This window comes from Stegastes partitus, unplaced genomic scaffold (genome assembly GCF_000690725.1).
Source record: "Stegastes partitus isolate 25-593 unplaced genomic scaffold, Stegastes_partitus-1.0.2 Scaffold1229, whole genome shotgun sequence".
NCBI classification, from domain to species: Eukaryota; Metazoa; Chordata; class Actinopteri; family Pomacentridae; genus Stegastes; species Stegastes partitus.
The window spans coordinates 1-23,125 of record NW_007578960.1 but is presented as its reverse complement, the minus strand read 5'-3'; the positions used below and the strand labels follow the sequence as shown (position 1 = coordinate 23,125).

General features: G+C 39.5%; 2 protein-coding genes across 2 annotated transcripts; one reads left to right on the top strand and one right to left on the bottom strand.

Annotated features, from left to right (window-relative positions):
* The first annotated feature begins 900 nt into the window (after positions 1-900).
* Positions 901-4,408, top strand: gfral (GDNF family receptor alpha like). Its single transcript, XM_008297551.1, has 9 exons — positions 901-937; positions 1,204-1,326; positions 1,781-1,936; positions 2,119-2,175; positions 2,290-2,605; positions 3,635-3,894; positions 3,984-4,058; positions 4,158-4,239; positions 4,330-4,408. The coding sequence occupies exons 1-9, from the start codon at positions 901-903 to the stop codon at positions 4,397-4,399; spliced, it is 1,176 nt and encodes a 391-aa protein (XP_008295773.1). The 3' UTR covers positions 4,400-4,408.
* Positions 4,409-10,328: 5,920 nt separating this feature from the next.
* hmgcll1 (3-hydroxymethyl-3-methylglutaryl-CoA lyase like 1) lies at positions 10,329-21,358 on the bottom strand. The gene is made up of 7 exons (XM_008297549.1): positions 21,275-21,358; positions 20,777-20,872; positions 20,434-20,582; positions 19,498-19,561; positions 18,827-19,015; positions 11,068-11,193; positions 10,329-10,651 (listed from the first exon to the last, which is right to left on the bottom strand). The coding sequence occupies exons 1-7, from the start codon at positions 21,341-21,343 to the stop codon at positions 10,547-10,549; spliced, it is 798 nt and encodes a 265-aa protein (XP_008295771.1). The 5' UTR covers positions 21,344-21,358; the 3' UTR covers positions 10,329-10,546.
* Between the last annotated feature and the right edge of the window lie 1,767 nt (positions 21,359-23,125).

Below are 23,125 nucleotides of genomic sequence, written 5' to 3'. Positions count from 1 at the left end.
AACAGTCCACACAGCATGAGGCTAAAACCAGTGGTGATACAGTCGAGGTTAAACGAACTGACTTTGCAGTATTTTTTAGCTGAAATTTTTAAAGACCCAATCTGGGGACGTTTTAATTATTTGCTGAAAAGAGGCACAATATGGGGCCTTGAAAAGCTTTATCACAGAAAACGGCTACATGCTGCGTCTGGTAACAAGTTAATGAGAGCTCATCGGAACAGTAATTGTGCAGGTCAGAAAGCCAAAGCTGTGAGCTGAGGGACCCAAAACACTCAGCTACGGGTAATGATTCATTGCTTATATGCAGGTGTTTAATATGTCACCTTTATCTGCTAAACATCTACCTTTTTTTATGGATGTTTAAGAGGTCACATCTTCTAGTTTCTGAAAATGTGTCACCAGCTACATTGTGGTTGTTAAAAAGTTAAATTAGTGATGCAAAAACTGTTCATAAAAACAACACAGACACACATTTAAATCAACAGATAATGAACTGGCTTATATGCACCTTAATATGTGAATATCTCAAATTTACCATATTTATTGTGTCTTCAAAATAATTTTCCTGAACTGTCACATCATCAATAAGCACAGCTAGTGGGTCATGTCCACCTGTACAGAACCACAGTGAAAAAAAACCTTTAAATACATTCACCAAAAAAGGGCAGACATGCACCATGACTTCACCGGAACCAGACATTTGTTTTTGTTGTTGTTTTTGGCCTGCTTTATTCTTGGATATGATGTTATTACAGTGTGCAGGGTACAGCCTCCAGTAACTGTGTTACATCCTGTTGACTGTGGGTGGTGTATCCCAGCCTAAGTAGTGACACCAATAAGAGGGGCAGATCAGGTGCAGGAGAGCTTCACTTGTCCTCTCACATCTTTACAACAGCCACCATGCAGCTGATCCAGCTGGAAGCTGCAGTCTTGCTTGGTGAGTCTAAACCGCAACAAAAAGCTGATCTTTGACAGAAAAATTTACTGTTTTTTTAAATTCATGCTGTGAGTTGTGTGGTAATGCAATTTAAAAAGAAATTTAAAATATAGTTGCATGTTTTGTAGTCTGTAATGCATGTACAGTTATCTAAAGTGTGTCTATGATCAGTTTTGTTAAGCATTAGTGTTTTCTTTGGAACTATCTTTTGTACAAATGTTTGAGTCAAATAATGAAATAAACTGTATTATGTACATGCATTTCAGGCATTGTGATTCCTCACATAACCAGCATCACATCTCCAGTTTCGGACTGTTTGGCTGATTTGAATACCTGCATGTCAGATTTATGCGAGAGTGAGCGGGCATTTTACAACAGCATCTGTGACGGTAAAGATGACACATTTCTTATTTCTGTATTGGGGGCATTGGAACATATTGTCATCCTTTATAATTTTACGGTGGCAGTGTAAAAGTGATTACATGTCCTTGGAAAGTACCGCACATAAGACCATTTAATTGAATTGCACTTCATGGAATATGGCTTAAATGCAATAACTGAGGCAATAGCCCGCAGCTAAGTGTATAAAACAATATAAACGGACGATAATAAATAGGCCCTCTGTAGCCTCTAGAGTATACAGTGTGTCTGATATGACATTAGAATCCCTGTATTATGATTGTGAATTTGACACATCTGCATACACGAGCATACAAACAGCCTTCACAAGAGAAACCATCAGAGCAGCAGGCACACAGGAAACACCTGTTGCACAAACAAGACCTTACACGCTAATGGAAAATCCTGTTTTTCTGCCTCCCTCTTGTGCTTGTGTTATCCAAGATGAAGGGTGCCAAATAAAAGGCTCTGAGGTCTGTAACATGACCATCCAGACCATACTGGACCAATTTCCTTCTCTACAAGGGTGTGTGTGCGCCCAGGAGGAGGATCTTTGTGATTCTATACAAGTGTTGGCCTCACAATGCCGCAGAAAGCCAGGTGCAGTATTCTCAGTCGTGTCCAAGATAAGCAGTTACAGGTGGAATTACATTTTTTGTTTACCAAAGGCGATTCGATGCGTGACTGCTGTGCTGCAGAATGAGTGTTGTTGACAACAGGCTGTTTTAAACAGGCATTTGTTGAGAAGGAGATAATCATGTTTCCTATTATTTGAACAGCAGTTCAGCAGAAGAGGAGCACAATGATGGACTGGCAGTCAAGCAGTTTATTAAACTCTGGTAATTTTTGGATTATAATGACTTACATTAAAAGACAATCAGAGCAGAATTCACTTCATGCAAAAGGGATGTTTCTGCACGCTTGAAACTCATTCACTGCCTTTCTTTTTGTAGTGTACGATGATACTGGATCCTGCTTCGACCGAATAGGACTTTGTCTCAGTGATGCGGTTTGCAACAGACACCTAGTACCTGTTCTTCAGGCATGTACGAAGGGGCAGTGCGACAGCCAACGCTGCCAACAAGCAACTCAGCAGTTCTATGGCAACATGCCGCAAAATGTTGCCGAGATGCTGGTCATGTGCGAGTGTGAGCCTTCCGATCAGAGCTGCCTGCAGATGAAAACTGGTCTGCAAAGTGGCACATGTGGAGACGAGACTTGGATCTGCCAGGAGACATTCTACCAGTGTGTTGTGGACAGTCAATGCAGGTAAGTTGTGCTCCAATACGACAGAAAAAGCAGCTAAAAAAAAAGTAATTTTGTGTGGAATTGCATTCTTTATCTCAGCGTTAATATATAATCATAAATTCATAAGCAGGCGCATCAACACCAAATGAGATGCAAATTAATTGTGTACTGAAGACGAAATGTCAGAGGGAACAAAAGAAGCTGGAAGAAAATACAGATTCTAGTAAACAGACGAGAAGGAGAAAAAGGTCTTGGGCACAGACGGAAGTGACACAAGGGGAGTCAGCAATTTGTTTATAATGACCAGTTGTGTATTTGTGACAGACAATCAAGTAAGACGGTGCAGGAAGAACATTGCTGTGCACAATTGCTCCAGTTCTAGTTAGGGATACTGATGATGGTGAGATTGCTGAAATCAGCGAGACAGCCGTTTTCTCTCGTGTAGAGCAGTTATGAGTGTGCAGAATGGGACGCTAGCCACCCGCTGTGAGCAACAGAAACAGGGGGAGATGTGAGATGAGGTAAAATTGTCAAATGGATCACTGGCAACCTGGTGCCAGTAATGAAAATGGCAGGATATGAGTTGCAAATCTACAAGTGGGCAGTGGAGAAGAGCTGGAGCTAAAGCAATCCAATATACGGTTTGTAGTGCTGTTCCCAAAATCCCTCTACAATCTGCCTCCCATTCAGCTTTTCACACACAGGTGGCAGGCAGATTCCATGCAAGGTGCTGGTCTGACCATCAGGGGCAATTTTGGCTTTAGTGATTTTAAGCGGATGTGTTTCTACATACTGCAGCAGATTGTTTTTAACTACATATTTTGACACTGAGTTGTCACAGGGCACATCTTCAATTTGCATTTAAAACAGCTCCGCAGGCAGTTAAAAAAAAGTCATTTGTCATTTGTGCTGTTGACTGTTTATTTTGTACTTGACCCACAATTTCAATTCAGTAACAAAATGAATGTGACATTATACCCGAATAAGGATCCATCATATCGCATAAACACCAAATAAAGCGGATAACACACGTTGTCTTTGCTTTACCAGAGAACGACTGGATGCTTTCCAAGCCAAATGTTGGAGCTCTGAAGATGCACTATGCAGTGAGGGCAGCCTCCAAAGACATGAATGTTTCAGCCAGATGGATCCGGTTCTCATGCAAGGCACGGATTCTGAATGCAAAATGGCATTCTTGGCAACTATAGGCACAACACTTCACCATCCTTGTACATGCAAAGGAGTTCACAATGATGAGCTGCTGACGTGCAACATCATTCATGATGTGTTTCATAACAGATCATGCTTCAGTGAGTGGGATTTCAATATCTACACAGAAATTTGAAGATTAGGATCTGTGAGAATTGGAAGCATTTAAAAGAATTTATGTGCATTTTAGGTGCATTGTGGAAAAATGTTGCTAGTCCCTCTAAACCTCCTGATGTCAATGATTCTGAACAAACACGGTCACATGGTAAGTTTACATTTCAAATTCAGCCCTTCATACTGTTGCCAACATGATTCCAATTCATTCCAATTTATTAAAACAGTTGCATATGTTTTGTCTTTTCAGATTATCTGTTGTATGCTTTTGCAACAGTGCTACTTTTTGGAGTTGTTATATTATTGCCTCTGGCTGTTGTCAGTAAAATATGGTAAGTAGCTACAAACCAATGCAAAATTTAATGATACTACATCATAATATTTTTATAAAACTGTTTTTTTTTCTCTGTTTTGTTTTGTAGGATGCTAAGACGGAGAGATAAAACAAAATTTCACCATCCACAGAAAAGCAGTTGTGTTGTAATTTTCTGATGTGTATTCATCTATACGTGTAGAGAATTCATAAAATAATGAACAAGATTTTAGATGACTGCAGAGATGAGATTTTGTTTTTGTTGCATGCATTGTTGTTTTTATTTCTTTTTAAGTCTCAGTGTTGGTAATAACATACAGTTTGCAAAGAAACTCCCCTAAAATTAAAGATGCTTTTAGAAACGACGCCATCAATACATGTATGTTTTATTTCGCAGTTGACTTACAAAAATGCAGTAACCAGAAAAAAAAAATTACGTTCCATTTATATTTGGTTTGACCCAACATTTTTCTTTTTAAAAACAACATTCAACCTGAGTTCAACTGCATTTTTCAAGGTACCCTGCAGGCAATCGATCATCCTGACAACAGGACTCTGTAGCGGCCATACTATCTGTCGCAAGCTTCCTTGTTGTATTTGTGAGAGACGGATAATTCTTTATGAATCTGGCTGGTTGTTTGGAGTCACAGTCATGCTGCAGAATTAATTTGGGACTGATCAGACACATTCCTGATGATACTGTCGGATGGACAAGAATCTAAAGTACCTAAAAGTGCACACTGCCGTATATCACAAATCCATCCAAAGATATTGAATTGCATCATGAGATATGATTTGTTTTTGCTTGTATTTTGTAACTGGTCTTTGTAACCGATGACAGTGTTGCCACAAAGAGTAACCAGACAGATTGTGCTTTATTAAAAATATCAACCTGTTTTACAGTTATGAATGTAGTCATGACATCTGAGGTTTCTAAGATGAATGGCTGTGTGTGAACTCAAAGGATTTTAAGCTGATCACAAAAGAAATAATTATTTTTACAGCAAAAATCAATCAAAGGTCTGAAGCTATTAATCTTTCATGTTGCCTTGCACCATCAGTCATTGTAAGAACCAAATCAACATGTCTGACACATGTGAGATTGATGTATGTTATTGTTGTCGGTTCTCCGTTCACTAGTCAACAGATCTATAGAGGGTGAAGACCTACAGCTTGATCAAACCGCTGTAAACTGTCTGAGGTGACGTGCTGGGTTTTGATCTCCTGACAAAGAATGTAGCTTTTAAAAAAAAAAGATTATGATTAAATCTTTCGCAACTTATTAAAAAGAAACGATGAATGCTGATGCTATATGCTGAAGATTGAAAGAGAGGATGAGTGAGAACAAAATTTGGCAGGAGAAGGGAAATTCCTTAGTTTGGAGACAGCTTTTGAGATAGTCCTTTCAACATAACACTTAGTCCTGGATGTAGGACAAACAGGAGCCTTTGGTCAGATGATGCCAGACGTCTGACTGTGTCATGTAAAGAGAGAAGATATGAAAAAGCAGTGGGAAGCCTGATCGGTGTTTTGCACACAAACAGGCAAAGATGGAAGTACTATGTTATCTCTTTAGTGACCTTGTAAAGTGGTTTTTCTTCAGCTTTGAAAAACTATCTGGAGACTCAGCCAGCAGACACTCAGACACACTTATTCGTGACCGAACATATAGTTGAGTTGCAGTAATCAAGATAAGTGGATGTGAAGGCCTGAATGCCTCATAGGTCACTGACACAAAGAATTGTTTATGAATTTGAAAAACTTGATTCTCCTGCCTCAGTGTACAATAAAGATAAGCTGTAGTTTAAATAACATTTTGTCGTTTAAATAACTTTGTATATATTCTGCTGGAAAAATGTTTCATCCCCTCTGGCTGCTGTATGGAGTGATACCTGAAATCATTAGACTCTGGAGGTAAACATGGATAAGGATCCATTTCATATACAGCGCCCTCCATAATTATTGGCACATCTGGTTAAGATGTGTTAAAAGCCTTAAAATAAATTCAGTTTTTATTGCAGAAGCATACTCTCACAGTGAAGATTGTAGAAAAATGTAACCTTCAACTCAAATGAACTGTTGGCAAAAGGGGGTTGTACACAGTATTAGCATTAAGGGTGCTAATAATTGTGGCACACATGATTTGATGTAAAAGAATTATTTTTTAATGTGGGATTTCTTTTCACACTGAATAAATGCACTTGAACTGAAGGTTGAATTTTCCTCTTTTTTTTCATTGTGGTCCTGTATTATTTGGGAAAAAAACTGAATTTCCTTGAAGCTAAAGAACACATCTTAACCAGCGGTGCCAATAATTATGGAGGGTGCTGTATGTTATAAAGGTGGAGGAGGTTTTTATCTTTTCTTCTTCCTCCATCAGACTAAATCTTCACTTGGGCCTGAAGCCCAGAAGGCCTAAAAGATCATTTGTTTCCTCTTGCTTGCACAATTTATAGTATTATCTTGTGTGAGGAGCCTCTGTGCCTCTGTGGGCTAAACAGATAAATAAAGGACAGAATGTGAGGGAGACATTGACAAAGAAGCAAATAAACAGCATCAGATACTACCAACTGCATTATGTAGAAATAATAAACGAACAATTCTGAAAACTTTTTTTTCAATGCTAATGAACAAATGACAGTGTCCATAAGAAAAGAAACAAAGGCAGACATGCTTCACAGCTACCAGTTGTTCAGGTTCAGGTTTCACCTCATCAGTGGTCTGTGTCTGGACAGTATGAGGAAAAGAAACCCACACAGACAACAGACAGATTGGAACTGTAAACACACAACCACATGTAAACTCACATTAGAAAGACCCACGCTGGTTGAAAGCCAACACATTCCTCCTGTTAGGCCACAATGAGTGAACCATGAAAATCAGGGAGGAGGCTATAAATGTTGGAAAGGAAGAGTTGGATGGAAGGTGAAGGATGCTGTGTTAGGGTTTGTTTTACTCTGGATGCCCTTCTCCATTTTCTTCCTTGTCTTCTGTTCATTGCAAGAAAGTTACATTATTCCAAACCAAAAAGAGTCTTCTCATCTTTTTTCATCTGCTGTGCTCGTCCTCCTTTTCTTTTCTTTCATTTTTTTTTTAAACTTCCAACATCCCTTGATGAAAAGTTGCTCTTTCTTTTAGTGCTTTTATATTTTGTCCTCCATCTCTCTTCGGGTCAAGTTCTGGTCTTATAGCACCACTCTCATACTCACTCATGGCTTTGTGTTTTCTAGGTTTCAGAGGTACCGAGATCTTTGCCGGTTTATGTTTTGGTGCTCTGAGAGGTTTCGTGATTGTTCACGGTTTTAGCTGAAAATGTGGTTTTGTATGAGACTATTCTAGAAGTCTGTGTGTGACATTCACCTTCACATGATCCTGTATCACTTAGTTTTGTGTGATGACGGCCGCTAGCGGCACTAAGGGCAGATCGTGTGTCCACTTTTATCGTTGAGTCCTTTTCCTGGAACAGAAATAAACAGGTAGCTTTCAGCTTGCACTACACTGGCCATGTTGGAGTGGTTTTGGGAACTCAGTGAGTCAGTGGGCAAACACTTAAGTACGGAAGTTCACAGTAGAACATCTCAACAACTAATAAATATATTCCCGAAAAAGCATGCAAATGACGTAGCTTATCCCTTGACTGATAACTGATAATTTTCGTTATCCTACGACTTTTCAAATTGTGTCACCATCAGGCCGACCTCTACATGTTTTCTAAACTGTCAAACACATGCAAAACTAAAGACATTCCTATTGTGGAAAACATATCCACTACAAACAGCATTCTAACAGGCTTGATGTTAGTTAAAATGCAATTCATATTCTGGACCATTTTCAGTGAGCTGTGGTAAAGGCCATAGGTCATCAATACTGAACAGTATATTTACAAAAGATTTATCCTCCTCTTTTTGGCCCAGCCTTCAGTAGTATGTAAATGTAATATAATAACAAAACATGTATCCATTATCCATCCATCCGTCTGTCCCTCCGTCCATGCGTCCGTCCGTCCATCCGTCCATCCATCCATCCATCCCCATTATCTATACACCACTTAATCCTCACTAGGGTCACAGGGGGCTGGAGTCTTTCCCAGCTGACTTGGGGTGAAGGCAGGGGACACCCTGGACAGGTCTGTATCCATTATATCATCTTATATTTATTTACACATATAGTATTAATTTCCACCCAAGTCTGGGTCATATCACACCATGAGGAATATTTTATCATAACGCTATTTCACAGCCTCGAAAATAAAGAGAACCTTATAGAAGTGCATGAATTAAAAAATTAAACAGAATACTACTGTCATGTGGGCTGCAGGGTGGCGCAGTAGGTAGCACTGTTGCCTCGGTTGCCGGTTCGCGTCCCGGTGGGGGCACCGGAATCTTTCTGTGTGGAGTTTGCATGTTCTCCCCGTGCAGCGTGGGTTCTCTCCGGGTTCTCCAGCTTCCTCCCACAAGGTCCAAAAACATGTTGAGGTTAATTGGTGATTCTAAATTGTCTGTAGGTGTGAATGTGAGTGTGTTTGGTTGTCTGTCTCTAAGTGTAGCCCTGTGATAGACTGGTGACCTGTCCAGGGTGTCCCCTGCCTTTGCCCTTAGTCAGCTGGGATAGGCTCCAGCCCCCTGCGACCCTGGTGAGGATTAGGCGGTGTATAGATAATGGATGGACTACTGTCATGTCACTAACCATCATGGATCTTTACTGCAATAAGAGTTAAGCAGTATTTTTTTTCCCCTGTAATTTATTTATTTATTTTTAGAATTATACTGTTGTGTGCTTCTTTTTGTATCTTCCAGTATGTTTTCAAACTTACTCATAAGAGGATTGCAGCTGTAAGATTTTCATCATTCTTCAAGCAGATCTGTATATATATAAAAAAAAAAGAGACTAAACTTTTCCTCAAAAAATATCCCTGAGCATGTGTGACTGCACATGAATGCATAATCTCTGGCGGATAGCGGTTTGCATACATGATGAAGATGGACCACAGTGGGTAGACAATTATCACATTTTAATCCACTTATGCAAATGCAGCACTATTTTTCACATCTATTCATGAGAGTTGAGTGTTTTCCTCCCCAAGTTCTCATCATGCTGGCATCCAATTAAGTTTAATTTTGCGAAATTGGGATATAAAATGAAAACAATTAATGACAGTTAATTAGCTGGACAGAAAACCAGAAGTATCCAGAGCCCTCAGGACCAGGACAGAGACATTCGATTTACTCATTTTTTTTTTCTTCTTTATTTACATCATCCTGAAACGACCATCACCTGAAATTTGTTTGTCAAACACAGTTTCTGTTTGCAAATTGGTTTTAGATAAAAATTCATTCAAATTCAGTGTCACAATCTGTTTTTTTTTTTTTTTTACATTTCTATTTAGTTATGTTTCACAGACAGAACAATAGGATGTAAACAGACAGGAAAGACATGAGAAAACACATTTGACTTTACACTCACAGACAATCATCCCAGATAGTAGCTTATGTTATGGTTAAAGTTTTTTTTTAACATATAAAAACAATCAAGGGGCACTTCTTCAGCGATCTTTGGCAAACCCTACAGCAAAAATACTCTTAAGAGCCTTGATTGCAAATTGATCTTTTTATGGTTGTTTCAGAAGTGTCTCTTTTTAATTGCTGTTATACAATCGGTCAAGGTAGGCAAAGAAGGAAACCTTCTCAGGAAAGTAAAGTGCAAAAAAAGATGCCCTTACACCTGCGGCAATAATAAATTATCTTCAGCAAGTAGCCAAAGCAGTCAAACTTTGTTACATCGTCTTATAAGGCCACTGAACTACACAAGGTAATAAAAGTGACTGACTTTTACCAGATTTATTTGTTAAAGCCAAATAAATGCGAGGATGTTTTGAAATAGAATTGTACAGTTCAGCATTTCCAAAGGCCAGCATGTCTCATAACTCACAGAGTCACCAATCAAAACCTCTATCACAAATGAAAACTCATCTTGATAGTTAGTTTTCAGCTTCTGGTTATTTCCTGTTCAATATGACCTGTCTTTGTCAACCGCACAGAGCAAACGTCATATGAAAAATGGGAGCATTCAGTTGATCAAATGTCCATGGGGTCCGATTAAACTGTAAACCGCGTAAACAGATGGAAAAGGTGCAAATTGGAAATGAAAGAGGAGGTGAAATCTTCTGACATTTCTCAAGATGATTTGGAAGAGTTACGTCAGACACAAGGATCAATGTACTTCAAATACAGAAGCATAGGCAACAAATCTGAAGGCAGCAACAACAGGGGAAGCACTTTAAAGGGAAAAGAGCCAAAAATTGAACATAATCCTTTTACAGAGACACATCACAGTGTCCTGCTTTTTGCCTGGGCAACTCTGGAGTTTGTGTTGCGGCATAAAGCATTGCAGATGAAGCAACCAGCCTCTATGACTTTGGAAAGGTCCACACCCTGCAAAAAAATAAAATAAAATAAATATTGCAATATGAGTTAAAATGCAATGTCTGCATGGAGAATTTCTGTTTAAAACAATGAGCGTAGGAAGAATAAAAACTGGTTGGTCACTCAGGAATTTAACTGGATGTGTGCAACAGGTGACAGAGAACTGAACTGCAGTGATAATATTCCACCAGCAGGGGTAGGAATTGTTAAATAAATTGTCCCCCAGACCATGTGTGCAATGCCAGGGTCTTGCACAAGTAGTATAAAACCACTGATATTATAAAATAAACATTTGCAGAGCAGTGTGTGTTTGCAGAGTGACTCGTAAATCAGCTCTGAAAGACTGCATGAGTTTGGTTTTGGTTGGGATTACAGACACATAAAATCAGTAAGTCTGTCAAAGTGCACTGTGGAGACATACTTACTGTTTCGATGCCCATGCCATGGAGCATGTAGAGAACATCCTCCGTTGAAACGTTGCCAGATGAACCCTGTGCGTAGGGGCAGCCTCCCAGGCCAGCCACAGCAGAATCCACCACAGAGACTCCCATCTGCAAAGACCAACAGCAGAGACATTCAGCACCTCACAACAGGCCCTCACCTCAGGTAGAATCCAGGAACAAAGATCCTTGTTCTGTTTAATTGTTCTGCCTGGTGCAGTGCACCTTGCCAGGCCTGCGGTCGTGTATTACAGCTGTTTTGGAGAACTGTGGGCTTATGTCTTGAAGATGGTGGGCACAGAATGTCCCACAGTATGGCTTAGTCATCCTCTTTGTCAGTTTCAACCACCAGCACCACATAATTGTAGCCTTGTTCATATGAGAAGAACATTATAAATGCTGAACAGAACATTTCATATGTTTCTGATTCTCCTGGTTACTCATGTTTTTACAGCACTACTCTGCCCTTAACCATGGGGATTCACTTTCTTGCCACATTGAGATTTTTTTTTTCCTTGGCTGGATGGTATCACACTATGCCAACAGGCTTGTAATTCTAACATTACTACACAAATGTGCAGTTGCTAAAAGAAAAAAAAAGAAAATCATTAATGTCACAAATCATTTAACCGATCTACGTGGTTCAGTGTACTTCTGTTCACTAATGTTCTTTTTGAGCACAAAATGTAAGAACGTGAGCGATAAATTCCAGGTTTGTTTACTTTGTTAGATGTTTGGCTCGCTGGCTGCACATAATCATCACAACAGTTAAATATTGTGGGAAAATGTTCGTTTTTTTATTTTTTTTAACTGCCTACAATAGCAAGTGTCTGGCATCCATATGAAAATTAATGATGCGTTTTCAGTTGTTCAATTCGTTGCTTTTGTTGGACAGCTTATCCAGCATTTTAAAATGCCGCTTAGGAAACATTAGTTCACTGCTTTTGTTTTCATGTTAATGCTGCATTTTATGGAAAGTATATTTTACTATTTCTCTGAATGCACGTATTACAGAAAGAGACACAAACCCAGTGTTTGCCATGTAAGTCTTTAACCGTTGTTTTCACACCAAAAGAAGATGAAGCCAGACTCTCAGTTTTTGGAGTCATTACACGCTGAGGTCTTGGGATGTTTTCCACATGTCCCTGGGATTGTCATGAGAATATTAAAGATGTTTTCCAGCTTCCGTGGCAGAGCCAGATGTCAGAGCATCCTACAGTGAGACAAAATTAACACACTGATCCTCTCAGTGGCATCGGGTCATGAAGGACTTCCACCCCACAGAGAGGGGCCGAGCGAGCTAAATTAAAAGAATCTCTATTGCTTTTTTCCAAACAATGCTGCTAATTGGTTGCTTTTTTCCTCCAGACAAGAACCTACTTCTTTCAGGGGCTGTCTAAGCCAGCCGTAATTGCTGTTTGTGTTGGCAAGGGAAGAGGAGGAGGTGGGTAGGAGGAGGAGGCGATCTACCCCGGTGTGTGCAGCGCACGAGATTTCCAGACCTTGGTTAAGGCCAGAGCAGGATATTGTACTAGGCAGAATTTTTTGTAGTATAAACAGAGAGTTGTAATCTGCCATGCCAGTCCTCTCGCTTTCAGCTGCTCCCCCTGTAAGGCCACGGGCCTTCAGCATACTGTTTCTGAGAGGAACAAAACAAACCCTTCAGCAGCGTGCCCTGTACCTCTGGACACTAATCACGCAGGAATTGGTGGTCAGCAGCTCGAGCTTGCCAGTGCTCAGTTAGGTTCACACTGCCCAGAAACCAGATGTGTGCTCAGTGTTAAAAAGCCATATTCAGTGAGCTGTGGCTATATAAAAACAATGCATTCCTGGGTAAAGACACAGTGCATTTTCGAACTCGCATGATTCGGGATAAGCTTGTTGACATTCTACACTCTGAGTGGACGAGGCTGAAGATGGACATGCTCCCATTTTGGTTTTATAACTGCGTCAGAGAGAGAGAAAGAGAGAGTGTGTATTCAGGGCAGGATATGAAGCAGTGATGCTTTACCCACTACTATATAAACTGGGAAGCTGAAAGAAACTGTCACAGAGCCACTGCTGACACATATATCACCTCTTTCCAGGAACACATAAATAAGCTTGCAATGAGAAAGCAAACCCCGGGCACTGGAGGGCAGCTAAGAGGACAAACACATAAAGAAAAAATAAATGACATTTTTACTTCACGATTTCTTTAAGCGTAAAAAGTCTGAACAATATAATCAAGTCATTCAGCTTCCACATAAACCTCTTTCATGGATCAGCGAGCTTAATGAATGCAGAACCACCAAAAATGACAACAATCCAAAAGATTGTGATCCTAAAATCCTTTTTTTTTTTTTTCAACTTTCCATTTTATGTTTTTTTAGACTTGAGTGGAAGCTTTGTAATTAGTAAAAGAAAAAGAATACTACTAAATTAAACCACACTTAATTTAATGACACTAAAATTGGAAATTAATCTAATTTGGATGAAACTGCCAAAAGTACAGAAAAATATATAAAAACAAACAGAAACTACTAATGGCCTCCCCCAACCATGGCTAATGCACCTGCCTACATGAACAAGTTATTGACATTGAAGTCTTAGTCATACTAAAATTATCTTTAATTATATGTAATTATTCATTTTATTATGTCAGCGGTTCAAATGTTCTGTTTTTCAACCACAAAAAAAATTATTTTGTCTGCTGTTTAAACACATCTTCTTTGTCTAATATTACCATATTGCAGATGAAAATGAGTCTTTTGGATAATTTTAACACATTGTATTAATCATTTGTGTTGTCCTTAACATATAAATGATTAAAAGAGACTTAAATTAAGCATAACTATGAAATGTGTTGTCAAATATATTCTATTGAAGCATCACAAAATGGCTCTATAAATAAAACGAACCATTTGTAGTCATATTTTAAACAATATTTAGTGATTTGACCCAATCATTGTTTACTAAGGCTACAGAACATATACTTATTTATTATTGACTTTGATATTTTAGGTTTTCGCTCATCACAAACAAGAGACAGTGATGATGATATAACGTCACCACTGTCACAGTGTTATAATGTCTATCAAAACATCATCACACCAGCATCTGACAATGAGGCCAACATTTACTGAAAGTAGTCAACACTAGTCAACACAATTACAGTAGATCACTGGATGTTGATGAAACAAAGTTCTTTACTCAGTACACACTGTAAGAGTTGAAGAGCGGATGAAAACGAGGGAAAAAACTGCAGATGAATGTTATTGTCAGCAGAGATCTCACCTGTGAGCCCAAACAGGTTCTCCTGTCCTCCCCCTGCTGCAGTAGTGCACAATACACCAAAATTGCAGGTAAGAATAAACAATTTTCCCTGCCAAGCCTGTGAAATCTAAGCACATACATTATCATTGTGTGACCTGCCAGAGTAGGTTTGTAACAAAGACCCCCGCCCCTCAGCAGACCTCCAAAAAAAAAAAGAAAAAAGAAAAGGTACAAAGACTGAGGAATGTCTTTATCAGGAACAAAAGAGGTGACTCAGGGCTGACAGCACTGGGGGAATTCATTTCTCTCCCAGTTGGTGGTGTCGACTTCTGGCACACAGTAATGAAAAACTATGATAAAATCTTTCATTTCCTTCTTGTTTATGGGTGAGCAAATGGTAAGCGAAATATCCCTGGCTGCTATTATTTTCTGTGGCCATGGGGCAGCTGCGATGAATCATTCTAAATATGATCCACGGAGGAATTTCACCGTCTCCCTGCACTTCGCCATCTAAAATCAAAGCTAACTTTAAAAAATGCACTTTACTTGTAGACATTGCTGTGCTTTTTCTCCAACGCAATGTTGTGAAGTTGAACGTACCAGAAACCATCAAGAGAGAAACCGTGAACTGTAATTGACTCAGAATTAATGTTTAACTGTGTTTTTCTTCTGGTGTAGGTGGATATGTGTTAAAAGGTAAAGATTCTCAGAAATCTTTAAAAGGCAGCCTATCTCAAGTTATGTAATTTATTTATTTTTCGCAGTTCTTGTCAACAATGTGGGTTTAAATTATATTGTAATATGGTTCCCCCTGGACAAGAGCATTGTAAATGAAATATACTGCTGCAGCAAATGTGCTGTAAGTTTTGCAAACTAAAAGTCACGAAACATAAGTATCTTCTTGCACCTACAGTCCTGTAAAATAAAGTGCTACCGGAGTTTTCAAGAGCTGGGTCTGCAGCTGCAGCGACCATTCATCATGTTGCTCAGCATCGAGCAAATGAAAGGATCATTTTCCACTGGCCTTTAAGCACAGCATTGTCAGAGAGTTCAACAGCCAAGCGACAGATGAGTTAGGAGCCCCCCAGGGCCCTTCTATCCACCTAGCTCTCAGTTGCTTTGTCCAATAGACACTGAATAGGTGAGCCTTTGTGCTGACCCCCTCACATCTGTTGACCCGCCCAGCCCCCAATGAGCTTCCTCCTCCGCCGTGACAATGTGCTCCAGAGAACTGATACAGCCATATCTGCGTTACCTCTGTTTTATGTCGGGGATGTATGTCAGGTTTACACTCGCTACGGGCAAAGTGGTGAAAAACACCCCACAGAGGTTAACAGCCCGATTACATTTTTGTGAGTATGTTACTGTAATAGCCCCATTTCTTTTCTCCTCCGCTACGATACATGTGCACCGTGATGGGAGGGCCCATTGGAAATATCTTATGTTCATTAAGATTCTGGGGATTTTTTTGTGTGTGTGTGCAGTGGGCAGTTTGTGAATCATCTTGCTTTGTGGGGAGGCTAAGATCATGTTTCTTAATGCCCCTCTTCCTCGTTGACTGACGGTTCCTGGTTTTCTGTGCGTCCCATTGTGGCCTTCACATACATGACAGAGGATACATTCATAATGTCATAAACTGGCACGTTGTCATTAAAGCTCAGGGCAAGATTCAGGTTTGAAGTTCATAAACATTTGGAGAGTTCATTCTACTTTTCAACTCCACAATCAAAATGACAATATTTGTTTAAAATTATAACATTAATACAGTTTCAAAGATGAATATGAACCCTTATTACATGTGATTATATTTTCACAAGCCCTAAAAAAATGTTTCAAACAGCTTTAATTGCCAAAATAAATGGCCATTAGTCAAATTGAAATATTGACGACAATGTTGTTTCATTATGCCTCATTCCCATGGAAAATAAACACTATTTATCCTTTTTGATTTCTAAAAATGAAAAAAAGATGCTGCTTTTGAATGTTACTTGGGCCTCGAAAATTGTCTAAAAAAGATGGATTGGGAGAAGCTTAACATATGATTATTCCCAGCAGGAATGATGATTTAAAACCTTAAGAAAGACTTGTGATCTCTACAATGTTGGCAGTTACTTAAGAAAGCTGAAAGATATCCTGGAACAAGAACGTCCACCTCGACTTTGCTTCCACATCTGGTTGCTCCTCTTCATGTCATCATGAGTAACTACTTTGATTTATGCAAAGACTGGGCATTTATCCATAATCGGCCCTGCGGTTCTCCACAAGAATATTCATATTCATCATGAGGAGAGGGATGTGCAAGTGAAGTCAAAGGTGCCCATGATCCTTGCCAAGCCGGTGGGAAAGCAGAAAGTAAAGCTGTCAAACAATTTAACATGGAGGATATGAGGATCAAGAGGATGATGCATTACTGTCTTTTGCTTGTCCAAAGAAGAATCTAGATTTCCAGTGGAGGTAAATAGGCTTCCTCTTCTAACCATGCCAACAGCCCTCTGCAGACCTCTGCAAGAGAGAGTGCTGGCACTTTCCACTTCCCTCCCATAAGCATCATGGTGTTTTCTTCTCAAAGGAGAGGTGTGACTCACGCCTGTCCTCCAAGAACTATCAGACCTCCAGTCTTCCTTTTCTTCACAGAGACCTCTGAATTTTTTCGAGCTCTCTCTCTCTTCACAGGGAGCCCCCGTCACTCCAACACATTTCAAGAAACATCAGCTCTCTGAATCACACTATTTTCAAAGGTGCTTGTTTGACGCCTTCAAGGCTTTGAGTGTTTTCAACCTCCTTCCTTGTCGTTTCCCAGAATTCACAGGTCCCTCCACCCAACCGTTGGAGCAGCCTTGGAGCTGTTCCCCTTCATTTAAACACTTCCAGCAGCACAGTCTTTGCCACAGAGAGTAACACTTGTAAACCACAATTTGTTTCAGGCAGCTGGAGAGAGCAGGAGTGAATTCTGGGGGACAGTGTTTGTTTTTTTATTGGTAACTTTTTTAATATTCATATCTTTACACCTCTCTTGCGGTCATCAGTCATGTTATTACTGTCAGAAAATAGCTCGACTGAGCATAGAGCCATGCTGTGTATTATAACTGACGACAAGCGATGCTGCATCTGGAACACCTCATGGCGTGTCCAAATTTTTAACCTTCTCCTCGCCATATTGTATCCGTGAAATTGGCCTGTAGGAGTTTCAAACCATCTTCCTCACACAATATGATGAAGTGAAAGACAGACTAAAGGACAGACAATCCATACTTTTCTCTTGGTGAAACCCTTCGACATCCCTACAGGCCTTTTTGTTGACGTTTTTTTAAAAACCTTTTCAAAAGACAGCCAGCATCATACACTACACGTGATTGTTGTTTTTACATTCTTGCTTTCAGTAGTTGGTCTTCCAAGGATTTCTTTGATCACATGGTCTGACACAGTGACCATTCTCATCAGACGCCAGTATGGTTCAGTCTAAACCCAGTTGATCAAGCTGATTAAGTTTGTCCAGTAAATATTTTCATTTGACAGTTTGGATAAAGTGGAATAATAGAAGCATTATAAGTTCTGCAGTCACAAGATTATCTCCTGTGTTATTTATGTCTCCCTTTTTCATTCCATTTTCATGTTATTTTACATCATTATCTGATCTCATTTGTTCTCCAGTAAATATGCTAGTTCATTAGCATTTGCACCTTGTCTGATAACCTATCTGTGCTCATCTTAGTGTTCCAGCTCTGTCATTGTTCCTGCCTGCCTTTGTATCATCCAGCCTGACATGGTTCTTGCAGCTGTTTGGATTTATTGGCCTTGATTACAGTTAGCTTATTACTAACCTAATTATTGCTGTATGATCTGGCAAAAGGCCCTTTTGTCTTTCTATCTGAGGTGTGGCTTTTGAAAAATGAGACTAACATTACATTACTCTCATTGTTACAAAACTTACATTTCAGTTTCATTCCCCCTCAGAACATAAGTATTGTAAGCCATTTTGGGCTGCAAAAAGCATTGCAATATATGACCCCCTCACTGTTTACCTGAGTGACACCATGAAATTCCCAAAACTCAAGTCTGTACTAAGGAAACCTGTTTCACGTCTGCTCCAGAAGTGAAGAAGGAAACAGCTGAGCTTCTGAGAAAACAAACAATAAAGACTTGTTGCACTAATTGGATCCTTGGAGAACCATAATGCACCACTCTGTAGTTGTGGAAGAGGGATATATTGAAAGGAAAGATGAACTGAAATTTAAGTTTTTGTAATTTAGATTGGATTACTGCATTAGTGGCATCATTTGATAGCTTATGTACAGTGACTGTGTTCTGCTTTTGAATCCTCAAACACGCCACTGAACCATCAGTCATCAAGAGTCTTAATAGAGACACACAGCTTCTTCTAATACTGAGGACAATAATTATTCTTATAAGAATGATCACAAGATAATGAATCCCAATATTATGGTCAGCTGTAGTGGTACTCTTCAGCGTCCTCATCGTAAGTTCTTACCTGAAGTGCGGTGAGAATGTTTGGCAACGCTTGCCCGTAAGTATCATGGCAGTGTACCGCTAGAGCGCTGATGGGCACCTCCTTCTTCACCCCCTGCAGCATCTTCAACATGGATCCTGGAGTACCGACACCGATGGTGTCCGCCAAGGAAATCTCATAGCAGCCCATTTCATATAACCTCTTTGCCACCTAAAGAACAGTGAAAATATGGCAAAATGTTCCCATTAGAAGGAAATTGTACCGTACGAGAAGTGTCAGTGCCACAGTACATTGAGTTTAACACTGAAATGTAGAGAATATAAACTTTTAATTTGAAAAGTCATTCAATCAATCTGTGATTAGAGTCGGAATATAAAGAACTCATTAGACTTGAACTCAGCTCACGTGACACCCATTCACACATGATAATGAACTGACAATGAACAAGGGAATTCATTTTTCATGTTTGTCCAACCACTTTTTCACCCAAACAAGAGGTTATTTGTCATGGAGAGAACAAACAAAGAAAGAAACGCCATCATCATTTCAGGAACAGTGTGATAATGGCCCCATTTAAATAAATTAGCATTATCTCATAAATTAATTAGGTTGAAAATTACAGTTTGGTCGATTATAAAGAAGTATTTATTCTTTTAAATGATCCTTTTTCTAAAATGAAACAGTGATCCCACCTCAGCAACTTTGGACGGCTCAATGTGTCCCTCGTGGGGGCAACCGAGGGCACAAGACACATATCTGAAAGAGGACAAAGTTTGACATTTAATGGGTTTCAACTGCTGACAAAAAGCAAAAAAACATGGGTGGAGGAGCATTTCCCTGTGACATTGAGAACTTCCCGAAGCAATCGATTTATTTGTGATTATGGTTTCCGTACTTCTAATGAACTATTTTTATGCCTGGAGCTTCCATGTTTTGAAAAGCGGGATATTTGCCTGTTGATGTCAGATGAAGTAACTCGGTTTAAATGAGGATAAGAAGCTGTGGGAGCACCGTTGTTTATTCGGATGTGTTGTGGTCTTGCTATTTTGGGTGTTCATCTGTTTGTCAGCTGCTATCTCAAAGGAACACAAAAAGATTTACAGGAGATTTGACGCACAGATTGGTGATTACGGTAGAATCTGGTGGTGATCCAGACCTCGACTCGATGCCATTTGTTTATCACTAAACACCGGAAACAGGCCAGTGTTTTTACTAACCTGCTGCTTTTCTAGTTTCGTTTTGGGGGGTTTTTTTGGACAAAGAGGTTCATGTAATCTGAAAAAAATAACATGTATTGCAGGTGCAGTGGCTTGCTTTTCCATGTATGATAAAAGGCCATCTAAATTCAGTAACTTGCCCTGCTCGGTTTGCTTTAATGTCCATCTGGACTTATGGTTTACTAAAGCATAGATATAGCCTGGTGAACATCTGGAACTTTGCTAAAAAGGTATCATTACTGAATTGTGTGTTTTCTCCTGTGAAGAAAGTGCACTACGTTCAGCTGTTTTGTTTCCTTCTTGAGAAAAAAAATATAAAAAAAATAATCGGTGTGAAATCGGACACCGAATGAGATGTTTGATATGTAATTCTCACTTATGTCAGTGACAATTAACATCCAGAATACTAACCCACGGACTGGAATTTGGCGCTCTTTGGCAGTGTTAATGACCTCCTCAAACCTCAGCATGCTTTCATCAATAGAGCAGTTAATATTTTTTTTGCTGAAGGTTTCAGACGCTGACCCAAACACCGCCACTTCAGTAGCACCAGCTGCAACCTTAAAACAGCAGAGAGAACCAACTTGTAAAACTGTTTTGAACACTGTGGTGGAGTCACACTTACGTAAGTGCAGGAATTATTTGACTAAAAACAATGTGCTGCCAACAATTAACTCAAGCTGACAAGCATTGGTAAATATGATAAATTATATAGATTATGGTGCGTAGCAGAGAGGTGGAAATGAATGCTTACGGCATCCTGGAAGCCTTGCATGTTTGGTGTCAAAACGGGGTACCGAACATGAGGCGCTCTCTGGATTCCTCTGAGAACATCAGTGTGGTCTGCCATCTAAATGAAGGGGGAGAAAACATATGATGTAGAAAAATAAACCTTTCACATCATCTGAACACGTTCCTGGTAATACATCATCCTGCACAAACGTTTTCGCATGCTTGTAGCCAGCAGACAATCCATAAAGGACTACGTTTTTTTTTTTTTCTCCACATTTCTCGGTATAAACACACCATGGGGCATGTTCACATTTGTTTTCCTTTTTCGAGAAGTAAATTGGGATACAATTTATGGCAAGAAATGAAATTATTTGGAGAATAAAATATTCTTTGCAAAACCAGCTGCGGATCCAACGAGGATGCGAGAGGAGCACATTTTCCTCAGTGCTTATGCAGGCAAGAAAGAGTGCCTAATAAATCACTCAGCACTCTTTTGCTGTGTACAAAGAAGAGTTATTACCTGCGGTACCCACTTTGAAGAGACAAAGCTGGTGGCCTCGATCACAGACAGGCCTGTTCCTGAGAGCATGTCTATCAGCTGGATTTTCACCCCTGTCGGAACAATTTCCTGGGGAACAATGAAACCGAAACAGCTCTTTCTGGATTTGATTCCACTCAAGATAGGAAGTTCAACGAGCAAGATATATAGCTTTTTTTATTTGCTATGCTCCGTGCCATTCATATTGATATCTGTATTAGACGTGCTGAATCTTGCACTTGCTGAATATTTCGTGATCCTTCAAAATCCACAATATTTCTCATAATCATGTTGTGGCAATAAAATTATTCCTACATCTGGAGCAATCTGTAAAACTTCTGGTGTGCAATAAGGCAATGATAAAGTTGTGACATGCTAAGCAGAGAAAACTCAGCCAGAAGCCGTGTCATCTTTCCTATTCAAAGAAAATGTGAAACACATGCTCCTGGCGATTATGGCACAAGACCCATGTGTTATGAATTGTTTTATGCATGAGAGATACACAAAACATGGGAGTTTCCAGGGAGGACTGGGTCTAGAAATAGAAAACAAGGGTGCATATAAATATAAATAAGATTCATGACTGACATGATGGTGTACCTTTTCATTCTGAAGTCCATCTCTTGGGCCAACTTCAACGATTTTAACAAACTGTGGATACTCATGTCCTGTGATGGTCTGGAAAAATATCAAAGAGCAACAGGAAGAAGAATAAAAAAAGAAATACCACTTGTCAGGATAGTGAACACTGAAAAGTCATCCATCCCTTTGGCGTGGGATGCTCCAGGACATGTTATTTCTAACATGAGTAACTCTCTACCTCAAAGACAGACGAAACCTGAGAACCAAAACACAAGGCTGTCATGCCATTAGGATGCAAACTCGGGAGATGTGTCATGGAGAAAAGGCTGGGAACGAGGGTTAGGGTAACTCCACTCCAGCCACAAGGGATATTCTGAGGATCGGGGTATTTTTCTGGTCGAAACCTCACAATTTTAAGGATAAAGTCGTCGTTGAATTTAAATGCAAAACCTCAACAGAGACTACAGATTACAGAATTTATGCAGATAACTTCAGAAACTGAGCGACAGTGATATTTAAATAAAGACCACCCGGCTGACCGTAGTCGGCTTATCTCTGTAATCTGTGCACAAATGTGCATGAAGTCCAAAATTCATGGTTACTTTGCCTTTGTTTTAATCATTACCTGTCTGAGCTTGCTATACATTACACTGTCCTCACCAACTAAGTCAGCATAGGCCTGTTTTGTGCTTAGCAGATAGCTAAGCTAACTTAAAGCAAGTGTTGAACAGTGGTGGAATATCATTATTTACATGTATGTATGTTACCCAGGACTTTCGAAATATGTTAAGATGAATGTACTTTGAGTCTTGCTATTTTATTCTAATTTCTTCTTGTAATTTATAACATTTCACATATAAATATTGAACTTTTTAATGTTCATTTATTCATAAAATACTCCATCTGTAGTCTGCAAGCCAACAGTTTAGAATATACTTGAAATAAACTCAAATGCAACAATGATATGCTGCTGTTAGGTTTATGCATAACTAATACAGTACTTTAACTTCTGACATATTTTGACCATGCACTTTGAAGTAAGATTTTTAAATGCATGCGTTTTACTTGCAGTATTTTTACTTTGTAGTACTGCTACTGTTCTGTGTATAAGGAAGCCTGCAACAAGCTCAAATTCAGTCATTCAAGAAATTTGCATGCCATAACACCAAAACTAGAGTTCTAAGAAAACTACATAAAATTAAAGCCGCAAGCGGCGATGGACGGGTCCTCGCCCTACGCTTGGAAAAAAAG

Bases quoted from the DNA above. Each gene is read 5' to 3' on its own strand.
- gfral (XM_008297551.1), top strand. From the start codon at position 901: ATGCAGCTGATCCAGCTGGAAGCTGCAGTCTTGCTTG. The intron at 2,176-2,289 runs GTAATTTTTGGA...TTCTTTTTGTAG, and splicing joins AAGCAGTTTATTAAACTCTG to TGTACGATGATACTGGATCC. The intron at 2,606-3,634 runs GTAAGTTGTGCT...TTGCTTTACCAG, and splicing joins GTTGTGGACAGTCAATGCAG to AGAACGACTGGATGCTTTCC.
- hmgcll1 (XM_008297549.1), bottom strand. From the start codon at position 21,343: ATGCTCTCAGGAACAGGCCTGTCTGTGATCGAGGCCACCAGCTTTGTC. The intron at 11,194-18,826 runs GTAAGAACTTAC...TGGTCTTTGCAG, and splicing joins ACATTCTCACCGCACTTCAG to ATGGGAGTCTCTGTGGTGGA. The intron at 10,652-11,067 runs GTAAGTATGTCT...ATTTTTTTGCAG, and splicing joins ATGGCATGGGCATCGAAACA to GGTGTGGACCTTTCCAAAGT.